General features: G+C 43.5%; 2 protein-coding genes across 7 annotated transcripts in view; one reads left to right on the forward strand and one right to left on the reverse strand.

Annotated features, from left to right (window-relative positions):
- Agpat4 (1-acylglycerol-3-phosphate O-acyltransferase 4) overlaps window positions 1-7,571 on the forward strand; it is a 115,100-nt gene extending 107,529 nt beyond the window's left edge. For both annotated transcript variants that reach the window (XM_010631037.3, XM_010631036.2), the window contains exons 7-9: window positions 9-84; window positions 1,178-1,376; window positions 3,798-7,571. In XM_010631037.3, the coding sequence (XP_010629339.1) occupies window positions 9-84; window positions 1,178-1,376; window positions 3,798-3,892 (370 nt within the window). In that variant the 3' untranslated portion in view covers window positions 3,893-7,571. The remainder of the gene's footprint in view (window positions 1-8; window positions 85-1,177; window positions 1,377-3,797) is intronic.
- A 9,866-nt stretch (window positions 7,572-17,437) lies between these two features.
- Map3k4 (mitogen-activated protein kinase kinase kinase 4) overlaps window positions 17,438-18,273 on the reverse strand; it is a 101,162-nt gene continuing 100,326 nt past the window's right edge. For all 5 annotated transcript variants that reach the window (XM_010631041.1, XM_010631039.1, XM_010631040.1 and 2 more), the window contains one exon: window positions 17,438-17,964. In XM_010631041.1, coding sequence (XP_010629343.1) covers window positions 17,944-17,964 — 21 coding nt within the window. In that variant the 3' untranslated portion in view covers window positions 17,438-17,943. The remainder of the gene's footprint in view (window positions 17,965-18,273) is intronic.

The following is an 18,273-nucleotide window of genomic DNA, read 5'->3' on the forward strand; positions in this document are numbered from 1 at the left end:
CTTTGCAGGAGGATTCCAATGGAAGACATCCCAGATGATGATGACCAGTGCTCAGCCTGGCTCCACAAGCTCTATCAGGAAAAGGTGAGTGCATCCCTTTTGTGCCATAGCTGTGGATGTACCATGTGACCACTAGGGACTGAGCATGGCAACAAGCCTTTCCTATCTGGTGTGATTTCATGGATCCATTTACTGGTGATCCTTGGCAATAGGGCAAAGTGCATAGCAGTATGTATTTTTACAGGAGCTTTAAGGAAAGAATAAAGCTATTTTATGAGTGTGGTGGACCAAAAAGGAAGTAATGGTCCAGCAGCAATCTGTTTTCCCACTGGTGGCCCTAAGGCAGAATGCTCCTGACCTGGGAACTCTTTTTTTGCAATGTATATGGTCTTACATGCTTCTGTTCCAAAAGGTTCGTTGCCTCTCTGATCTCAAAATATCAGCAGCATGGAGCCCTTATGAGGATCACAAGATCTTGGCTCACTTTGAGCCCATTTGTGCTCCAGCTCTACAGGGGTCCCTACCTGTTTCCTCCTTCTCATCAGGACCTTAGGGTTCACTGATCTCTCTCCAAAGGCACACACCACTGGAAGGATTAGTCCTGAGTGTGGTCTGTCACTTTCTAAGTGCAACCACCTGTAACCCCACAGTCCTTCATCACCTGTGCAGCCTTGAAGGCCAAGTCCCCAAGAAGCTCTGGGGCAGCAGACAGGGATGGGTGATGGTGGCTTGCCACAGGGAATGGCCAGGAACTTGTGTGTTGAAAACCTAAATGACAGTGCAGTGTGTGTCCTAAGCTGGGTCTGGGTAGGCCACTCACTGGGGCATCGGCCTTGGACCAGATTCATTGCAGCATTTCATCTCATTCTCCTACTACTGGTTTGGGAGGCATCACCACCCTGTTTTACAGCCTGGCTCAGACTGGGCACCTGCAATCAGATACGTATGGCCTAGGCTCCTCCCTCCTGCACACAGTGGTAGCTGCTTCTCTGTGGGACTCATAGGAGGAGACAGCCAAGCACACTAAGACATGGCGGCTGTCTGCACAGTACTTCCTGCAAGGTTCTGCCAGAGTCAGTGGCCCCATAGGTCTCTGAGCTCTTCAAAAGTGCGATCTCCACAGGATCCTGCCATTGAGTGTAGTATCATGTTTGACAGTCCCCTCCTTTGCCCCCAGGATGCCTTTCAAGAGGAATACTATAGGACAGGAGTCTTCCCAGAGACTCCCAAGGTCCCCCCACGGCGGCCCTGGGCGCTGCTCAACTGGCTGTTCTGGGCCTCGCTGCTGCTCTACCCCTTCTTCCGGTTCCTGGTCAGCATGGTCAGCAGTGGCTCCTCCGTGACTCTGGCCAGCTTCATCGTTATCTTCTGTATGGGTGAGTGGAGGACAAGGCTCAAAGTGAGGCAGTGGCTCGGCCTGCTACAGGGAGAGTGCCTAGCATGGGCAGGGCAGGGGCAAGACCAAGCTCTGTGTAGGCCAGTGGACTCCCAGGGGACTCCTAGTTACCTGGGCTGGAAAGACTTTCACAGTCTGCTCAAGTAGCTTCTGCCCAAAACCGCAGTTCCATTTTCCTTACGGATGGCAATGAAGTGGTTATACCCTTCAGACCAGACAGAGTCCTGTCTTATTTTCTGCAGACAGACTGGCTCCTCAGACCAGGGTAAGACCTAGCTTGAGCTCCAGGGTCTCCACTGCCCCTCCCCCAAGTGCCTTCTCCCTCATGAGCAGGCAGACTGATGGTGATGCTCAGTGACTCTCCATCATCCACAACGGCTTTGTTTGGCAGTATTTCCCACAACTGCTGTTTCCTCTGCATGCTGAGCCTATGTGCACATCCCTGCTCCTTTCTGAGGTAGGGTTGTTGGGTCACTATTCCTTTTTCTCCGTGCTTACTGAAGGCGAGAGAGATGGGAACGGAATGTCCCTGACCCCGAGGCTGGGTTTTCTCCTGGGGTTTTGAAGAGTAGGCAATCTGTCTATTCTTACAAGACGGAGTATGGCACAGAGTTCAAGGATGCACAGCCTTATATTGTATTCTGCAGTTACTCCTAAGAAACAAAGATGCTCTGTGCTCATTGTCAAAAGAGACCCAAACCATACAAAAATACACAAAATGGAAACTATCTCAGGGCATAGCCCCCAGGGACCCAGTCCCCTGAAAGAACCATTCCTGACAGCTTGGTATACACTGTTGCATTCTCAAACATCTATGCATAGGTGAAGCCATGTAGGTGGAGTTTCCTTAACTTTATTCACCCCTTCATCAGTCAAGACCATCTAAACACATCACAAGACACAAACCTGTCTCCTGCTAACCAATACTAGACTCTACAGTTGCAAAAGGCAAACTGGTTCTCATCTACAACAAGCCCCACTATGGTCTTTTTTTAAAAAATAAAAGATACACTTTAATGTTATAAAACTTAAAGCAACACCCATTTCTTATAGAGAAGACACCTCATTTCCCAGAGACAGGATCTGGGACCTCCTTGCCCCCGCTACACACACACACACATACACACGCATACACACCACCGCCAACATCAAGAGTTCAGGTAGAGGCTGGCCAGAGGTCCAAGAAGCTGCAGCTGGGAGAGCCCCAGTGGGATGGAGACACGGAGGCTCTGCTTCCAAAAGCAGAAGGTTGATTTAAACCCTGCACTCCCAGGGACAGCCATAGCTCCTCAGTGAGGAAGAGGCTGGGGACAGACCAGCTCCAGATATGTACTAAGTGCTGCAAGGACTGAGCTGTCTCCCCCAGCCCCATACACTCATGCTGCATCACTCTCCAGCCTGAGACTTCCTGATTTTCACCAGAACAGCTTTATTTACACGTAATTTCTCATATGGCCTTTGAGCAAGGGTGCATGTTTCACTCACCTCTTTATTCTTGATATTTCCATTGCTAATGAGGTCTTCCCTGGAAAGTCTAGGATTGGGACAGAAGTCTCCTCACTTTAATCGACCTATGTTTGGGTCCTGTGCATCCACTACACTAAGCTGGCCTTCTGCCCCAGTGTGTTCCAGGTGATCTGAGTGACAGAGCCCAATGCTAATGCTTTGTGACATAAACATTGTGATTTGGGAGACTTCATCAACTTACCTGTCCATGATTACATTTATCATAAATGGTGGCTGTGAGACCCCAGCATGGAGCCCAGCATAAGGAACACATGGTCCCACCCAAGGAGCTCACCAAGCCTACCCGCTCCAGAGGGCATAGCTCCCACAGCAACTTAAGCACAACAGCTCCATTTTCCAGCTTCCTGGTGTTTCATTGGGGGCTGGTACCTCCTCTGTCACAGTCTACATCCTTGAAGCAAAGGCATTTAGCGAGGTTGGGGACTTCACACCCTGCTCCAATGCTTATCCCATGTTGGGATCCGGTTGGTCCTTGATAGATACTGGAACTCTTGCCCTTCCAGGCTCCTGGTATGTTCTTGATCCAGGTTCACTTCAGGTGCCCTGTAAACTCCCACCGGGGATTTACAGAAGAGTCCTCTTTGCTTGGGAATGGGCACAGAAAATAAAGGCTTTCCTTGAGGCACCTACAGCTGCATCCAGCCTGCCAGATTCTGTAATCCGCTAATGGCCAACAACAAAAGCCCAGCAGAGCAGCCTTGCTGTGCTCGTGTCACCTTAGACAGACGATGAACTAGAGCTATGAAATGGCACCCCAAATTTGCTTTCAGCCAATGCCTGACTTGCAGCCAGCTGCCTCTGCACAACTGTCATTGAACACATGGCCCAGGATCTTGCTGAGAGTCCTAACTGTACTCCTCCCTTGTCTCTGCAGCCTCTATGGGAGTTCGATGGATGATCGGCGTGACAGAAATTGACAAGGGCTCTGCCTATGGCAACAGTGACAACAGACATAAGCACAGTGACTGACTTGGGGGTATGTTACCCCAAAGGGAGCCTTGGGGAAACTGGTGGCCTCTGCATAGCCTTCCTAGCAGGACACAATGATGGAGACTGGGACATGGAAGTCACAGTCTCTCCAGCCACGGAGTTTGCTCTCAGAATCAGATGGGGAGGAAGATGCTCTTAAATCTTTTTCCCGTGTGATTTAGTGGGTGTTGGTTTTCTTTCTTTTCAGTTGCACACGTGTGTGTGTGTGTAATGGCTGTGTGGCTGTGTGAGCCTGGCCCTGTGACAGTACAAAGGGTATATGCCTGCAGGGGAGGGCAGGGCTGGGGAACAGGAGGGACATGTTCCCCTCACCCTTTGGTGCTGCGTCTTCTGTAATTGATTGCCAGAGTGCAAAGTGCTTCAGGTAAGATGACTAAATTATGCCTCCAAAAACAAATTAAAGTGTTTGTCTGGGTCATCTGTGGCGTATGTATACAGAACACTCCACCCTCCTGTTACCTTCTGCCCTGAGCTTGGGCATTCCAGAAGGCAGTGGTGATAGACTGAGCTCTTGGCAGGAGCTTTCATGAGTCTGGGCTGAGATGGCCCCCACATGATGGCTGCCTGTTATAGGGTATGCCAACACAGTGATGCCCTCTGGCAAGAACTGGATGTGAGACCCCTCCGTGGTGAGGGCAAAGCCAGCAGGCAGGTGAGGGCAGGTGCTGGGAGGCAGCTGAGTTCTTCCCTGTGATACCGCACAGGGAACTCCAAAGGCAGCTCTGGTTCTGTCTCACCAAAACAGAGTCCCTCACTTAAATCCTGAAGATCCACTCAACTCCCTGAAAAGCTGATCTTGAAACTGAATGTGAGAAAACAAGAAAATAAAGCCTATACATCCTGTAGCAATTTGTGAGATGGTCTTGCACCTCATGTTCAGCTCAACAGTGATGGTAGACGTTGGATCCCTAAAAATCAGCATGAGGTCATTGATAAAGACACTTCTCCCTTCCCTAGCACATATGCTGGTGTGCAGCCTCCAAGGAACCAGATCTTTCTGTGACCAGGTTCCCTGGGCTCCTCTCCTCTTCTGGGCTCCCAACTGGCTCCCACTTTCCACCACTGAAGAGTTCTGCCCATGTGGTCTCGGGAGCGATGGTCAATGGAGAGGACGTCTACAGACTGTGGTCACAAGGCCAGATTCAAAACAAGGAGGGAGAAAAGGGCATACCAGGTAGCATGTCCTCTTAGGCCAAGATGCTGAAGACAGCACCTTTCTCTTTGTGCACAGCTACACACTACCTGGTACAAATGTCCTATTTTGCTGTAGAGTTTGCCTAACAGCTCACCAAAAGCACATCACACTCAGAGTCATGTTTTCAGGTGTTTGCTCCACTGAGTGTTTACTAAGCATGACAGACCAGATGAGTCAAGGAGTTAAAAATGAGTGCTGGAGTTCTCTCTGCTTAAGGGACAACAATGTATCATTGGTTCAAGTGAATTTGAGTCTGCAGAAGTGGAAAAGGAACATACTCTGGTGTGTTTGTGGGAGAGTATCAGAGAACCTGAGTATACACTCACTGGCATGGTAGTAATAAGCCCAGTGCATCTGCCCATCTGCATAGGGCCCACAGTGCAAGTACAGAGCTCCACAGACAAAAGCCTAGGTGTGCCTTTCCCAGATGGGTGGGCACTCAGAGGTGTGAGGTGTGTGTGAGTGCCTGGCAGACTACCCTTGGATTTTAGGGACCTGAGCGAGGTCCTGAGGCTGGGGGCCCTGGCTGGGGACCTGAGCGAGGCTGTTGGCTCATTTTAGCCAAGTCACAAGGTTCACCTGCAGACCTCTGTAGCTCATGTGCTGTAAGATCCAGGCAAGTCACCCTACCTCTCAGGACACCTCTTGTGTTGTCATAAGGGCCAAGAGACATACTCTGAGAATCCTAAAGCACTAAATAAATATGATGAAGGACTAGAAAGCTGTCTCCATGTTGCCACTCTTCAAAACTGCTCAGCAATTACCGGGTAGTGCTAAAAAGACATCATTTTTTTCCTTGTCATCTCCCACATGATACAGAGATTATCTACATTTTAACATACACAGTACCAAGTCTTGGGACTTAAAAGGGGCTCCCAGATTTCCTCAACTGTTCTTGTAATAAACAGGATGACAAGCTAACAGGTTGCTTACCAGTGCCTCTGGTGCCAGGTCAGAGAAATTCTAGGAAAGAGCTAAGCAGTTGGTGGTTTTTTAAATTGCTTTGCAAGTCAAGGGAATGTTGGGTGCTGGGGAGAGATCCTGACAGCTCTCTCATCAGTCATCTGAGACCACTGTGGAGAAAATGTCCTGCAGAGGAGACCTGATTTGCTCCTCTCCTGGTACTTCAGGAAGGAGTCCTATCCCCCTCCCCGTATCTAGCCCCATTCCTCAGGTCACTCCTCCATCTCTTCAGCAATGAACTGTTTGACCCCCAGGGTATTTATTTTCCTATGACGTAAGAACCATGGAGTTTAAGCTACCCTGTGTCCCTTAAGTACAGCAACATGGACTGAGGGCTTCACGACTTAATGTCCCTGTCTCCACAGAGCTGAGTTTTAACGCTGTCAAAAGCCTCTTCTGTAATTCAAGGAGATGGAGAAAAATATCCATTTTTACTGAAATCTATAGAACAAGGCAGGCCATCTCCAGTGCTAAAGGCTTAGCCTAGGCTCTGCAGCTTGAAGGTGGGGGTTTAATGTACATCCATGATACAAGCCCACAGAGACTTTCTCCCAGACACCAGTTTGGGGATTGATTTAGCAGCTGCTCTGATAAGCTATGCAGGCAGAACTGAGGCTCTGTGTCTCTCATCCTATGGTTTTATTTTACAGAGAAAAAGCTTCCATGGTGTCACACAATAATACTGCAATCTGTCTTAACTGCTTTAGTCTCTAAAGACCTTGGAAAAGAAGCTGTTTTATAATTTTAAAATAGCAGTCTTTTCCTAATATATTCCCATGTATGTGTTGGGAAGACAGTAATTAAGACATAAACTCCAATATCTGTACTGATAAAACTGGCCACAAGCAGCTCTGGCCATTCCCCAATGGAGCAGAATAATGGTCTGGCAAATTCTCAAGCAAAACAGAATGGGTTCAACAGAGGCTTTAGAACTTAACACATATGAACGAGCTGAGTGTAACGCTGCACACCTGTAATCCCAGCACTCTGGGAGGCTGAGACAGGACTGCAAGTTTGAACCTAGCCTCAGCAACCTAATGAGACCCTATCTTCAGAACAACAAAAAAAGTTAAAATACAGAAGTGAAGAAAAATGACCAATGAGGACTCTCAAGGTCAAAACGGGAGTATTGCTTCAGCTTTTTGTAAAGCACTGTGCAAACTTTTCACATATTTACTAGGAAATGTTGAGGTGGGAAAGCACACATTCGGCCTCGGGATTACAGACTATCTGGAGGAATTTGTGGTGCCAATTATCCTGAAAGCACATGGAAGCTAGAGGGGCCACCCTGCTGCCTACCTGCACAAGGAGCCTTTAGGCCATCATGTCCACCCCAGTGCAACCAGGGACACACTTGTCCAATGGGGCTCTCCATGTTACTAAGGTCTCTCACGTTGTCTCAATAGGTGTGTTCAGCTTCCATCACCAAGTGTGGCTTCCAATGCCTTACCTAGTTTTTTTTTGTTTTGTTTTGAGACAGGGTCTCACTGTGTAGCTCAGGCTGGCCTTGAACTCACTATGTAACCCAGGCTAGCTTCCAACTCATAGTGATCCTTCCGCCTCTACCTCCTGAGTGCTAGGATTACAGACATGCACCAAAACACCCAGCCTTAGAGTAGTTTTCAAATGCAATGGAGCTAGCATGAGGGCAAAATGCCTGGGAATGTATTGGCACTGTCCTTTCCAACCGCCTAGTTGATGAGTCATACAGAGGATAGAAAAGACCAAGCTGTGGTGACAGGTGCTGCCCATGAGGACCAAGTGTCCTGGTAGGCTCCTGGCTTGTTTTGATAAATGCTCTTATTCAAAACAAAAGCGTATAGGGCAGTAACGGTGAAACTTTTAGAGCTTTCAATGATAATGAACAGCCGACTGCAGCATGTGTGCCATAGGTTCACCACCAGTGGACTAGGGCCAGCTGCTGAGTGGGAGGACTGCACAGCTGGGAGTGACTCAGGATCCTGCCTGTGGACACCTACTTTGTTCCACAGGTATGTTCAGTGGAGACCCGCATGTGGCTCTCTAGACTTGGGGATCTTCTTTGTCTCTGCCGTGCATCATTAAAGGACTTTAAAACCAGAAGCAGACTGTCTTTTCTGGATCCTTCCCCAGTTACATAAAGACACAGTGCCTGTGAAGATTAGCTGAAAACTGGTTGCCTCTCAACAGGGTGATTTCCTAAAAATGCCCAGGGTGATTTAAACGCATGTAACTTTTCCAACTCCTTCTGGGGAGGGCAGGATCCCACCTGTGGTAAACACTAGAAAAGTCAGACCACAGTCTTCCTGAGCCATCAGTCCCTCTGTCCTAACCAGATCATGACAAAAGCTAGGCTGGGCAACACAGAACCCCAAGCCTACATATACGTTGTAGCCAGGTCAGCTCCGCTTACCACCCAGAGCACCTCAAACACTTACAAGTGCTCCAGACTTAAGCAAATGTAAATGAAAGCCAAGCAAGCACTGGAGGGGCCTTGGCCCATCACGTGTCTTTGAAGCACTAGATGAACTGCTCAAGAGGAATTAAAGGATAATGGATATGACGCTATCTCCCCGGGCCCAGGACATCTGACACTACTCACATCATTTGTCACCAACTGCTACAGTATGATAGTCAACACTTTAAAATTATCATTTTGGCACAAATGGCCTGTAGAGTTGGAGATGTCACCTAAGAAGTGTGTGTCTCATTAGGCTCTCACCTTTCAGGCACAGGAGGGCCCCTCTGTTCAGTGTCCAGTCCTGCCTCCTCCATCAGGGCCCTTCCTGAATACTGGCTGCATGAAAGGAGCACTTACTCAGAAGCTTCAAACACTGATTTCCCTTCCTGCAGTAAAAAGAAGAACTTCTTTTAAAACAATCAGGCAAAAGAACAAAACAAAACAAGTCCTTTACATATGGTCAATACTTTGAAGCTGCGGAGTTTCCAGCAGGAAGCTAAGCTTCCTGGAACAGACAAAGTGGGTATTCCTTAGTCCCTGCAACCGTGTTCTAGTGTGATGTTAAGGCTGTAAACTGATTAAAAAGCACTTATTAAGAATGTACTAGATCTTTTCGGTAAATAGAAATATCTCCTAGGACTGGGTTGGTAAAGTTGTTCATTGGGTAAGAGTCATATAATTTTTACCCTTCATATTTTTTCCATACAAAAATATTTTACATGCCACAGTGGCTAAGTAAGTTTGAAACATCTGCCATCTGTGCTCTCAATTTTAAGGAGCTGAGTGCAATGAATACAAAATTAGGGCTGCTAATAAATCCTTTAGATTTCTAAAATGAAATGATAACAAACATTACATTCTCTCCTGAGTTGTGATTAAAAAGAAAAAACTATGATGGATATTTAACATTTTTTAAATTTCTAGAGTAAAAGACGTATTTTCATTAACTCCCTTCCAAGTACTTCCTCTGGCTTTGAACACACTTATCCCAATATTCTTGAAACTTACTGGAGCAGTTCTGGAAATCCTCTTCATGCGTGTCTTTTAGTTGTTTTGTCATGGTTGCCTTGATGTCCTGTATAGATTCAAACTGTTTAACATTCATGATGATTTTGATTTTGAAGGGCTATTTGCCCAGTACTAGATCTGGTGAATAAGATGGATGAAGACACACCATGTTTTTGACAGAATTACAATGTTCGCTTAACAAGAGGTGATCAAATAATGTGGCTATTTAAATAAAAACTTTTATTACAGTAAGAGACTGCCATTCACTCCTCAAAAGCTCCCTCACTTTGGACACACCCCACCATCCTTAGAAATGTGTCTTTTATTGCAATAAGCTTTGAAAAAATTTAAACATTCACTGCATCTTTCGATTACCCCTTGTACTCCATCCACAGTGTACTGTTTGCTAGACCCTTGCCAGACACCCTAGGACAGTGACAGCGAACCTTTTAGAGCTTTCAATGATACAAACAGCCCGCTGCAGCACACATGCCACAGGTTTGCCACCACTGTCCTAGGAAATCCAAGTCATCAGTGGCATTTCAGGATGCTGTTCTGTGTCCTAATAACGGGAGAGAGATGCTGGTGGGACAGGGCAGGGTAGCTTCCGTATTTAAAGAACATACAAAAGAAGGCCACAGCACTGCAGAACATTCTGCCTGTGAGTGGGTCAGCCGAGGAAAGTGCTCTGAGAGTGTCTTCATGTGCACCTATGGCCAAAACCCCGATGAAGCATGCTACAGGAGCTGGAGTGGCTCCTCTTCTGTCTGCTTTGACTATCAAAGAAAGTAGGAAGGAGCAGGACAAGTGCAGTTCAGGCCAGGGAATAGTGAATCTCTCTCTCTTAGCCTATACCAGCTATACCCAGGTTCAGAGAACCTAAGAGGAAGGACTGTGTGGAGACAGTTATAGCAGGAACAGGAATGAACTTTAAAGACTGCTGCTATGCAACAGCATTCTGGGAGATACTGTTAAATGGATGACTTCTGAGTACATAAAAGAAAACAGTGATGGCTACGACATAGCCATGATGCCCTAGGGTGAAATCTTAGACTGGCCAAGTGCACCTTCTCAGATTCATCATTGGGCTAGTGAATCCGCAAGGTGTCTGGTAGAACCGTGCTAGTCATCATATTCTTCAGAATGTGTGGTTTGGGTGGATGGTAGCCTTTTAACATACAGTGGTACCTCAGTTTACAACAATTCGTTTTACAATTTTGGAGAAAATGGCTGCATCTGTGTGTTAGTGTGAAGATGGCCATGGTCGTATTTGTCACATGATGCAGTCTGCCAACAGACACATTGGTGAACCGAGGTATTACTGTAGGGGTGATCAATGGAAAGAATGTCAACCTGGGTACTCTCTGTCATGTAGAGTACCAATTTTCACATTTTTATTGATACACTGAACAGACAAAATTAATAAGTTATGTGGTAAATCCCACTAGAAGGCCCAGGTTAATGGGATAAAATTCCTATGAAATTCTAATTTGGGCAAATGCAGATCTGTCCTGTTCCTTTCCTGGCTGTCTTTAGGGAAAATGGGAATGCCCTGCAACCTGTCACCTCCCTGTCCCTTGGCCATTCTGTCCCTCTGCTGTCAGTTCTCCATGTCTTCAGCTCCACCATTCTTCTATACTCTCTTCCCTCTGCCCTTTCTCAATACATGCATATCATTTTGTCCACTATCACAGAAAGTGTCCCCCCTAATGACCCCCACACAAGGCCAGGGCAGGGTGTGTGTATGTCATGGTCTGCTTCCCTGAGTACAGACATACACACTACATAGGCAGGGCCATGTTCTGCATCATGCCATTGCAGAACTATGACATAGGACACAATGCCCTGCTGTGGCAAGTCCCTGCAGTCACAGCTGGCCTGACAGTCTCTCCAAGGGTACTGACAGACTGAGGGAGATCTGTGATCTGGCAATTACTGCAGAAAAAACTTGGGAGACAGAGATGAAAGAGCTGGAGTGAAGGGAAACGTGTAGGAAGAGGTGGACTGCAAGTCAGCAATGCAAGGAGGCTCATTTCAGCTCAAAATAAAAGATATTTTTCAGCAAGTTATAATGATTCTAAAATGGAAAAGGACTATTGAGAAAGATGTCAAGTAAAGAAAAGTTGTTTTTCTTTTAATGGCACATTCCTGGAGTGTATGACAGAGGACTTCCTCAGATGGAAGTTCTGAGCCTTCTGTGCACTCAGGGAGAGGCCACAGGAAGGGATGAAGTGACAAACATTTCAAGCAGCATGTTTCAGAAATTCTGACTACAATGATAAGAAATTGATATGCAAGGCAGTGACTTCATACACTCATGATGAGAAAAGAGGTGTTACATATTATCAGTATCTGATTCATTTTGGAAAACAATCCTTCCCTTAGCAGAAAAAGAAAAGTAAGCTTCAAAACACAGGTGCACAATCCCATATGGAGAAACACATTCCCCAACAGTAAGCCTGTACCCTTCCTCCTTGTGTTTTGTTACTTTTGTACAAAGCCTTTAAACTTAAACAGTCTGTAAATTCAAAGGAATCTCCATGGACCTTAATGCCGTGTGGCCTCTCCAAGCCCATGGAAACAGTCTTGATTTCTTAGTGGCTGCCACATCTGTTAGGAGTATAGCTTCATTTCTTACTGCCTACATAACTTGTATGAATAAGACAGCCTCCAGAGGGGATTGTTTTGGAATAATAATACACTTACATAAGCTCTTCTAGGTTAGAAAGAAAATATTTATCTTAATTTTGTTGAATGTTTTAGAGCAGTAGTGGTGAACGCGCTGCACCCAAGCTGCCACAGGCTGTTGTATCACTGAAAGCTCTGAAAGGTCCCCATCACTGCTCTAGAGCAAAGGTTGGCAAACTATGGCCTGTAGGTCAAATCTGGCTTGCTGCTTGCTCCATCCTGCTTATTCACGCACTGTTGATGGCAGCTGTTCTCATGCTGTAACACCAGAGCTAAGTATCTGCAGCCAAGACTGGATGATCCACTAACCAGAAGTATACCCTCTGGCCATTCACAGAAGATGTTTGCCAACTACACTCTGAAGAATATAATACCAGCAAACCGAGGCTACTATTTTAGGTGGAAAAATAATCTATCCCTCGCTTTCATTTTTGTTGTTGTTGTTGTTATTCAGAAGTCATCTTTAGAATGACTGATATATGGACTCTATTGTAAACTATGAAAACAAAATAGTTGGTGGTGCATGCCTCTAAATTCAGCACTATGGGAAGCTGAGGCAGGAGGATGAAAAGTTCAATTTCAGCCTGGGCAACTTAAGAGTCTTAGCAAGTCTATCTAAAAAATTTCCAGAAAAGGGCTACACATGTAGCTCAATACAAAGGCCCTTTCAATTCCTAATAATACCCATCCCCCCAAACCCTGACAGATTATTTTTATGTACTAGCATTTTACCTTCGCTATCTCTAAAATAATTCAGTAAATTAAACCCAAAGCATACATAAGGAGAGAAACAATAAAGATCAGTATGGAAAGTAAGTACAAATGCAAACCAGAAAAACAATACATAATTTTAGTGAAATCAGAAGTTGATTCTTTGAAAAGCTCAACAAAATTGATAAGACTTTATTTAACCAAGAATGAGAGAGAAAACAAAATTACTAAACTAAAGAAAGCCAGCAGACATTACTACCAGCCCTGGAAAAATTAAAAGTCTTACTGGGGATACAATGAACAACTCTCGACAAATCAGACAACTTGGCTAAAATGGACAAATTCCTAGAAAGATTTAAATTACTGAAAATGATAAATGGAGAAATAAAAAAATTTAATAGCTCTACAAGTACAGAGACTGAACTAATAACTGAAAATCTATCCACAATGAGAAACCCGGGCCCAACAGCTTTCATTAGCAAAGTCTACCAAACACTTAAAGAAGTCTGGTGAATAATACTAATCTTTCACCATTTCTGAGAAAACAGAGGAGGAAGAAAACTTCCGAGCTTACTACTATAGGAGCACAGTATCACCCTGATATCAAAGCTAAAGGTATCACAAGAACTGAAAACTACAGAACAATATCCCTCATACCATACAAAATCAAAAGTCTTCAACAAAATATCACAAATGAACACAAAAGCATATAAAAAGAAATATGCACAATGTTCAACAAGGATTTATCCTAGATACCAAAAGTAGTTTACTAGCTTAGTCAATGCAATATACCATATTAAACAGAATAAAAGACAAAACCATAACATCATTACACTAGATGAAGAAACAGTGTCTGACAAAATCTAATACCTAATCACAATAAAAACTCTCAAGTCAGGAACAGGACATTGCTAAACAGGATATTCCTCAAATGACAAAGTCCATTGTAATGGTTTGGATCAGGAATGACCATTAAAAGGCACATGTGTTCAGATATGGGCTTTTGAGGTGATTGTATCTTGAGGGTATCATCAGTGGATTTATCCATTAATAGTTCAGTAGCTGAACATGCAGTTAGGACGTGGGGTATCCTGGAGAAGGCTGGTCACTGGGATGTGACCTGGAATGGTGTACCTCCTTCCCTCGGTCCTCCCTTCTTTCTCTGCTTCTTATGTGAGCATCTTTCCTCTGCCAGACACTTCTGCCATGCCCTTCCTTTCTTGGAGTCAGATGACTATCGAGTGAATCCCTTAAAATCTGTGAACCTAAATAAACCTCTTCTTCTTTTAAGTTGTGGGTATCAGGTACTTTGTTCAAGAAATGAGAGCAACAAGACAAGCATTAATGAAAAAACTATACTCCCACTTAATGGTGAAAGACTGATGATTTTGTCCTAAGATCAAAAATAGGATACTTTGCATTTTCACCATTGCCATTCAACAGAGTACTAGACCATCTAACTAGTGTGACTAGATTAAAAAAAAAAAAATGAGGCATCTTGTAAAGGGAGATGCAAAGCTTCCTTATAGACAACATAATTGCATCAGCAGAAAATGCTCACAGGTCTATAAAACAATTGCTACAATGACTGAGTTCAGCAAGGCCACAGGTTGAAAGATAAATACACAAAAATCAAATGTATGCATATATACAGTGGTACCATGGTTTACAAACTTAATTCTTTCCATGATTGTGATCACAAACTGAATTAGACGAGAATTGAATCAAACTCAATAGTTATGTTCAATGTTGACCTTATTGGGGGGGTTTGATTTGGTTTACATCCAATTCATTTTGCAACCAGAATCATAGAAAGAATTAAGTTTGTGAACTGAAGTACCAGTCCACTAGCAATGAACATCTAGATATGAAATTAAGAAATATTTTCATTCACAATAGCACGAAAAAGAACACTAAGAAATAAATTTTAAGTTGTACACTGAAAATTACAAAGTACTGCTGAAGAAATCAAATACCAATAAATGAAGAGCTATCCTGTGGACAGATTGGAAAATTTAAAATTAAGATAACAGTTACTATTTCCAAAGTTGTTCCATAGACTGAATCCAATCCTTATCAAGATACTAGCTAGTTTTCTATTTCTGTAAAAAAAGCAAAACTAATGCTAAATTCATGGAAATTCAAATAGCCCAGAAGAGTCAAAATAATCCTGAAAAAGGTAAGATTGAAGGACTCATATTTCCCATTTTAAAAACTTACTACAAAGTTAACAATAGTCGAGATTGTATGGTACTGTACATAATAAACATACTGACTGATGGAACAGAATTGGGAGTCCAGAAACAAACTTTTACATTTATGGTCAACTGGTTTTCAACAGAGACCCCAGAATAACTTACTGGAGAAAGAACTGTTTTCAGATACTGGTCACACAAATATTCATATGCAAAGGGTGTGTCTGAATTTTCCTGGAAATTAAGAAACAGGCCTAATTTAAGAGCTAAAACAGTAAAACTCAGAAAAAAATAGGCATACATCTTTGTGATCTTAGGTTGGGCAGCGATTTCTTAACTGTGATATTAAGCACAAGCAATAAAGAACAAGTTCATGAATCAGAGAATTAAAAAAACTGAAAACTAGCCAAGTGTGGTGGTACACTCTTAAAATTCCAGCACTATGGGAGGCTGAGACAGGAGAATTACAAATTCAAGCCTAGCCTAGGAAACTCAGCAAGATTCTATCTCAAAATAGTAAGGGCTGAGGATGTAGCTCATTGCAAAGGCCTTGGGCTCAATCACTATTACTGCTAAAACAGACAAACATTAATGCTTCAAAAGACATCATTTTTAACAAGCCACAGACTGGAAAAGAAGTATCTGTAAATCATGTATCAGGTAAAGTACCATGATTTCAAATGTATAAAATTTCTTACAATTCAATAAGAAGACAAGTAACCCAATTTTAATACGGGCAAAAGATTGAAGAGGCATTTCCCCAATGAAGACAAGTAGATGTTCACCATCATTAGGGAAATGTAAATCAAAATCACAAGGTCATTACATTCACTAGAATGGTTACTATCAAAGAGAAAGTCCATGACAAATACTGGCAAGGTTATGAAAAAGGTGGAACCTTTATACACTGCTGGTATGACCACTATGAAAAATAGTTTGAAAGTTTCTGAAAATGTTGAACATGGGATTCAGTAATTCTATTGCCAAGAAAAATGAAAACAAGTCCATACAAAAACTTATACAGGAACATCCAGATTGTCATCATCACAATAAAAAAGAAGCAATCCAAATGCCTAAAAACCAGAAATGGATAAACTGTGATGGAACATTCACACAATGGAATAGTATTCAGCAGGGGATGTAGCTCAACAGCACTGCACCTGTCTGACAAGTGCAAGGTCCTGAGTTCGATTCCTGATACCAAAGTGGGGGATGGAATAGTACTCAGCAATAAAAAAAGAATGAAGTACTGATACACATACAATATTAATAAATTTCAGAAACACGAAGAGAAGGCAGACTAAAAGATTATATGTTTCAAGTTTCTAATGATATGAAATGTCTGGGATAGGCAAGTCTACAAGGTAGGAAGTAGTGGCTGGTTGCTTAAGAATGGTGGTAAGAAGGGAAGTGACTGCAAACAGACACATGGTTTCTTTTTAATCCAAAATTAGATTATAATAATGGCTGTACAATGACAATGATTTTATTTCTTTGAGACAGTGTCTCACTATGCAGCCCAGGCTACCCTCATACTCATGGTGATCCTCCTGTACCAGCCTCCAGAGTGTTGAAATTACAGATGTGCACCATCACGCCTGGCTCAAAACTATGAATTTTACTGCTGAAGCATTATGTAAATTATAACTCAAAAGGCTATGTAAAGAAATTTCAAATCTAAACAAAATGTTAAGAGTCTGTTTAAATTCTGTGATGTCAACATTCTCCGGATGTGGGAGAATAATTATCCTGGAGGGAGGTGCATGCAGAGCCTGCTTAAGAAAGGACTCACAGGGTGGGCTGCTTATGTGTAAGGAGTAATCAGTGATCTTCTAAAAAGATTTAAGGAAGCTTCAAAGTCAATCTTAAAAAAAATTTAATAGCATAAAGAAATAAAGGACACTACTATCAATGACATATAATTTAGCTATTATAGAACACTGCTGAAATTCAGTTTACATTCTGAAAAAAAATGATTTATCAAGAGCTCATTCAGCAGTATTTACATTGACCTAGCACCTATATATTTTGGTTTAAAAATAAACTGAGCCCAACATGGGATAACAAGGCTTGCGCTTTTGTTGGTTCTAAATGTGCTGGATAATATAAAATAACTTAGAAGGGCTACCTTATACCATTAGTGTTGTTTCATTTACATCTGCTACTGGTCAGCAAGGACATCCTCAGTGAGCCCTCAGCCTAGTGAATCTGGCTGTGCTCCTTCTATGAGGAAGTAGGTGAAAAGGACTAAGCTCTGAAAAGGTCCAACATCCTAGACTGTTGACTCTTGAATTGTTAACCATTAAAAGACAATATAACTTAGCTTTCCTAAAATAAACCATTTATTGAAAAAAGAACCTTTTTCTTAAATTTCATTAGTTAGCCTTTTGCATTACAAACCTGCAGCTTGCCAACAAAAACGATAGGGTTTCACAGTCAGTGCACTCAACAACAGGATATTAAAAACAAGGTCCAGGACGCCTGATAACACTACAACTTCTTCTGAACCCAAAAGATCAAAAATACTACACTGATGTCACGGTTCTCAGTTGCTCAAGAAATGGAGGAGACAGAGGCAGGATCCATGTACAGTAGTAATGGCACTTAACATGCAGCTTCTTTAACCTCATGGACGCCATCACTCAAGAGGGCTGTGCCACGTCAGACAAACAGGAGCAGCAGGAGAAGTGACACTTGTCACCTGTGCAGTCTTCAGTCTTGGAAGGTTAAGGCTGCACTGCTTCTCAGCAGTCTTTCTGTAAATATTACATACAGTAGTGATTCAGAGTTCTCCGCATCCACACACTACTAGGCCACAGACTGGTGAGCATCACTCTTCATCTGTGCAGACCTGTGAGGAAGCAGGAGAGAGCTGAGTCCTTGCAGGTGTGGGCCTACATGTATGCATCTGACAGGGGAAGCTCAGGAAATGAAATTCAAGGCTGAGAGTATAGCTCAGTGGTAAAGCATTGCCTGGTATGTGTGAAGCCTTGGATTCCACTCCCACCGCCAGAAAGAAAGAAAAGGAAGGAGGGAGGGAAACATGCAGGTCAGCGCTGGCTCAGTGCCTGCTCTCAGGGTAAGCTTAAGAACTGACTACTGAAAAGTTTTGAAATATATATGTGTAAGCTCAGGACAATAAACATTATATGTATTTTAT

Source organism: Fukomys damarensis, unplaced genomic scaffold, assembly GCF_012274545.1.
Source record: "Fukomys damarensis isolate Sample0158 unplaced genomic scaffold, DMR_v1.0_HiC HiC_scaffold_14, whole genome shotgun sequence".
Lineage (NCBI taxonomy): Eukaryota > Metazoa > Chordata > Mammalia > Rodentia > Bathyergidae > Fukomys > Fukomys damarensis.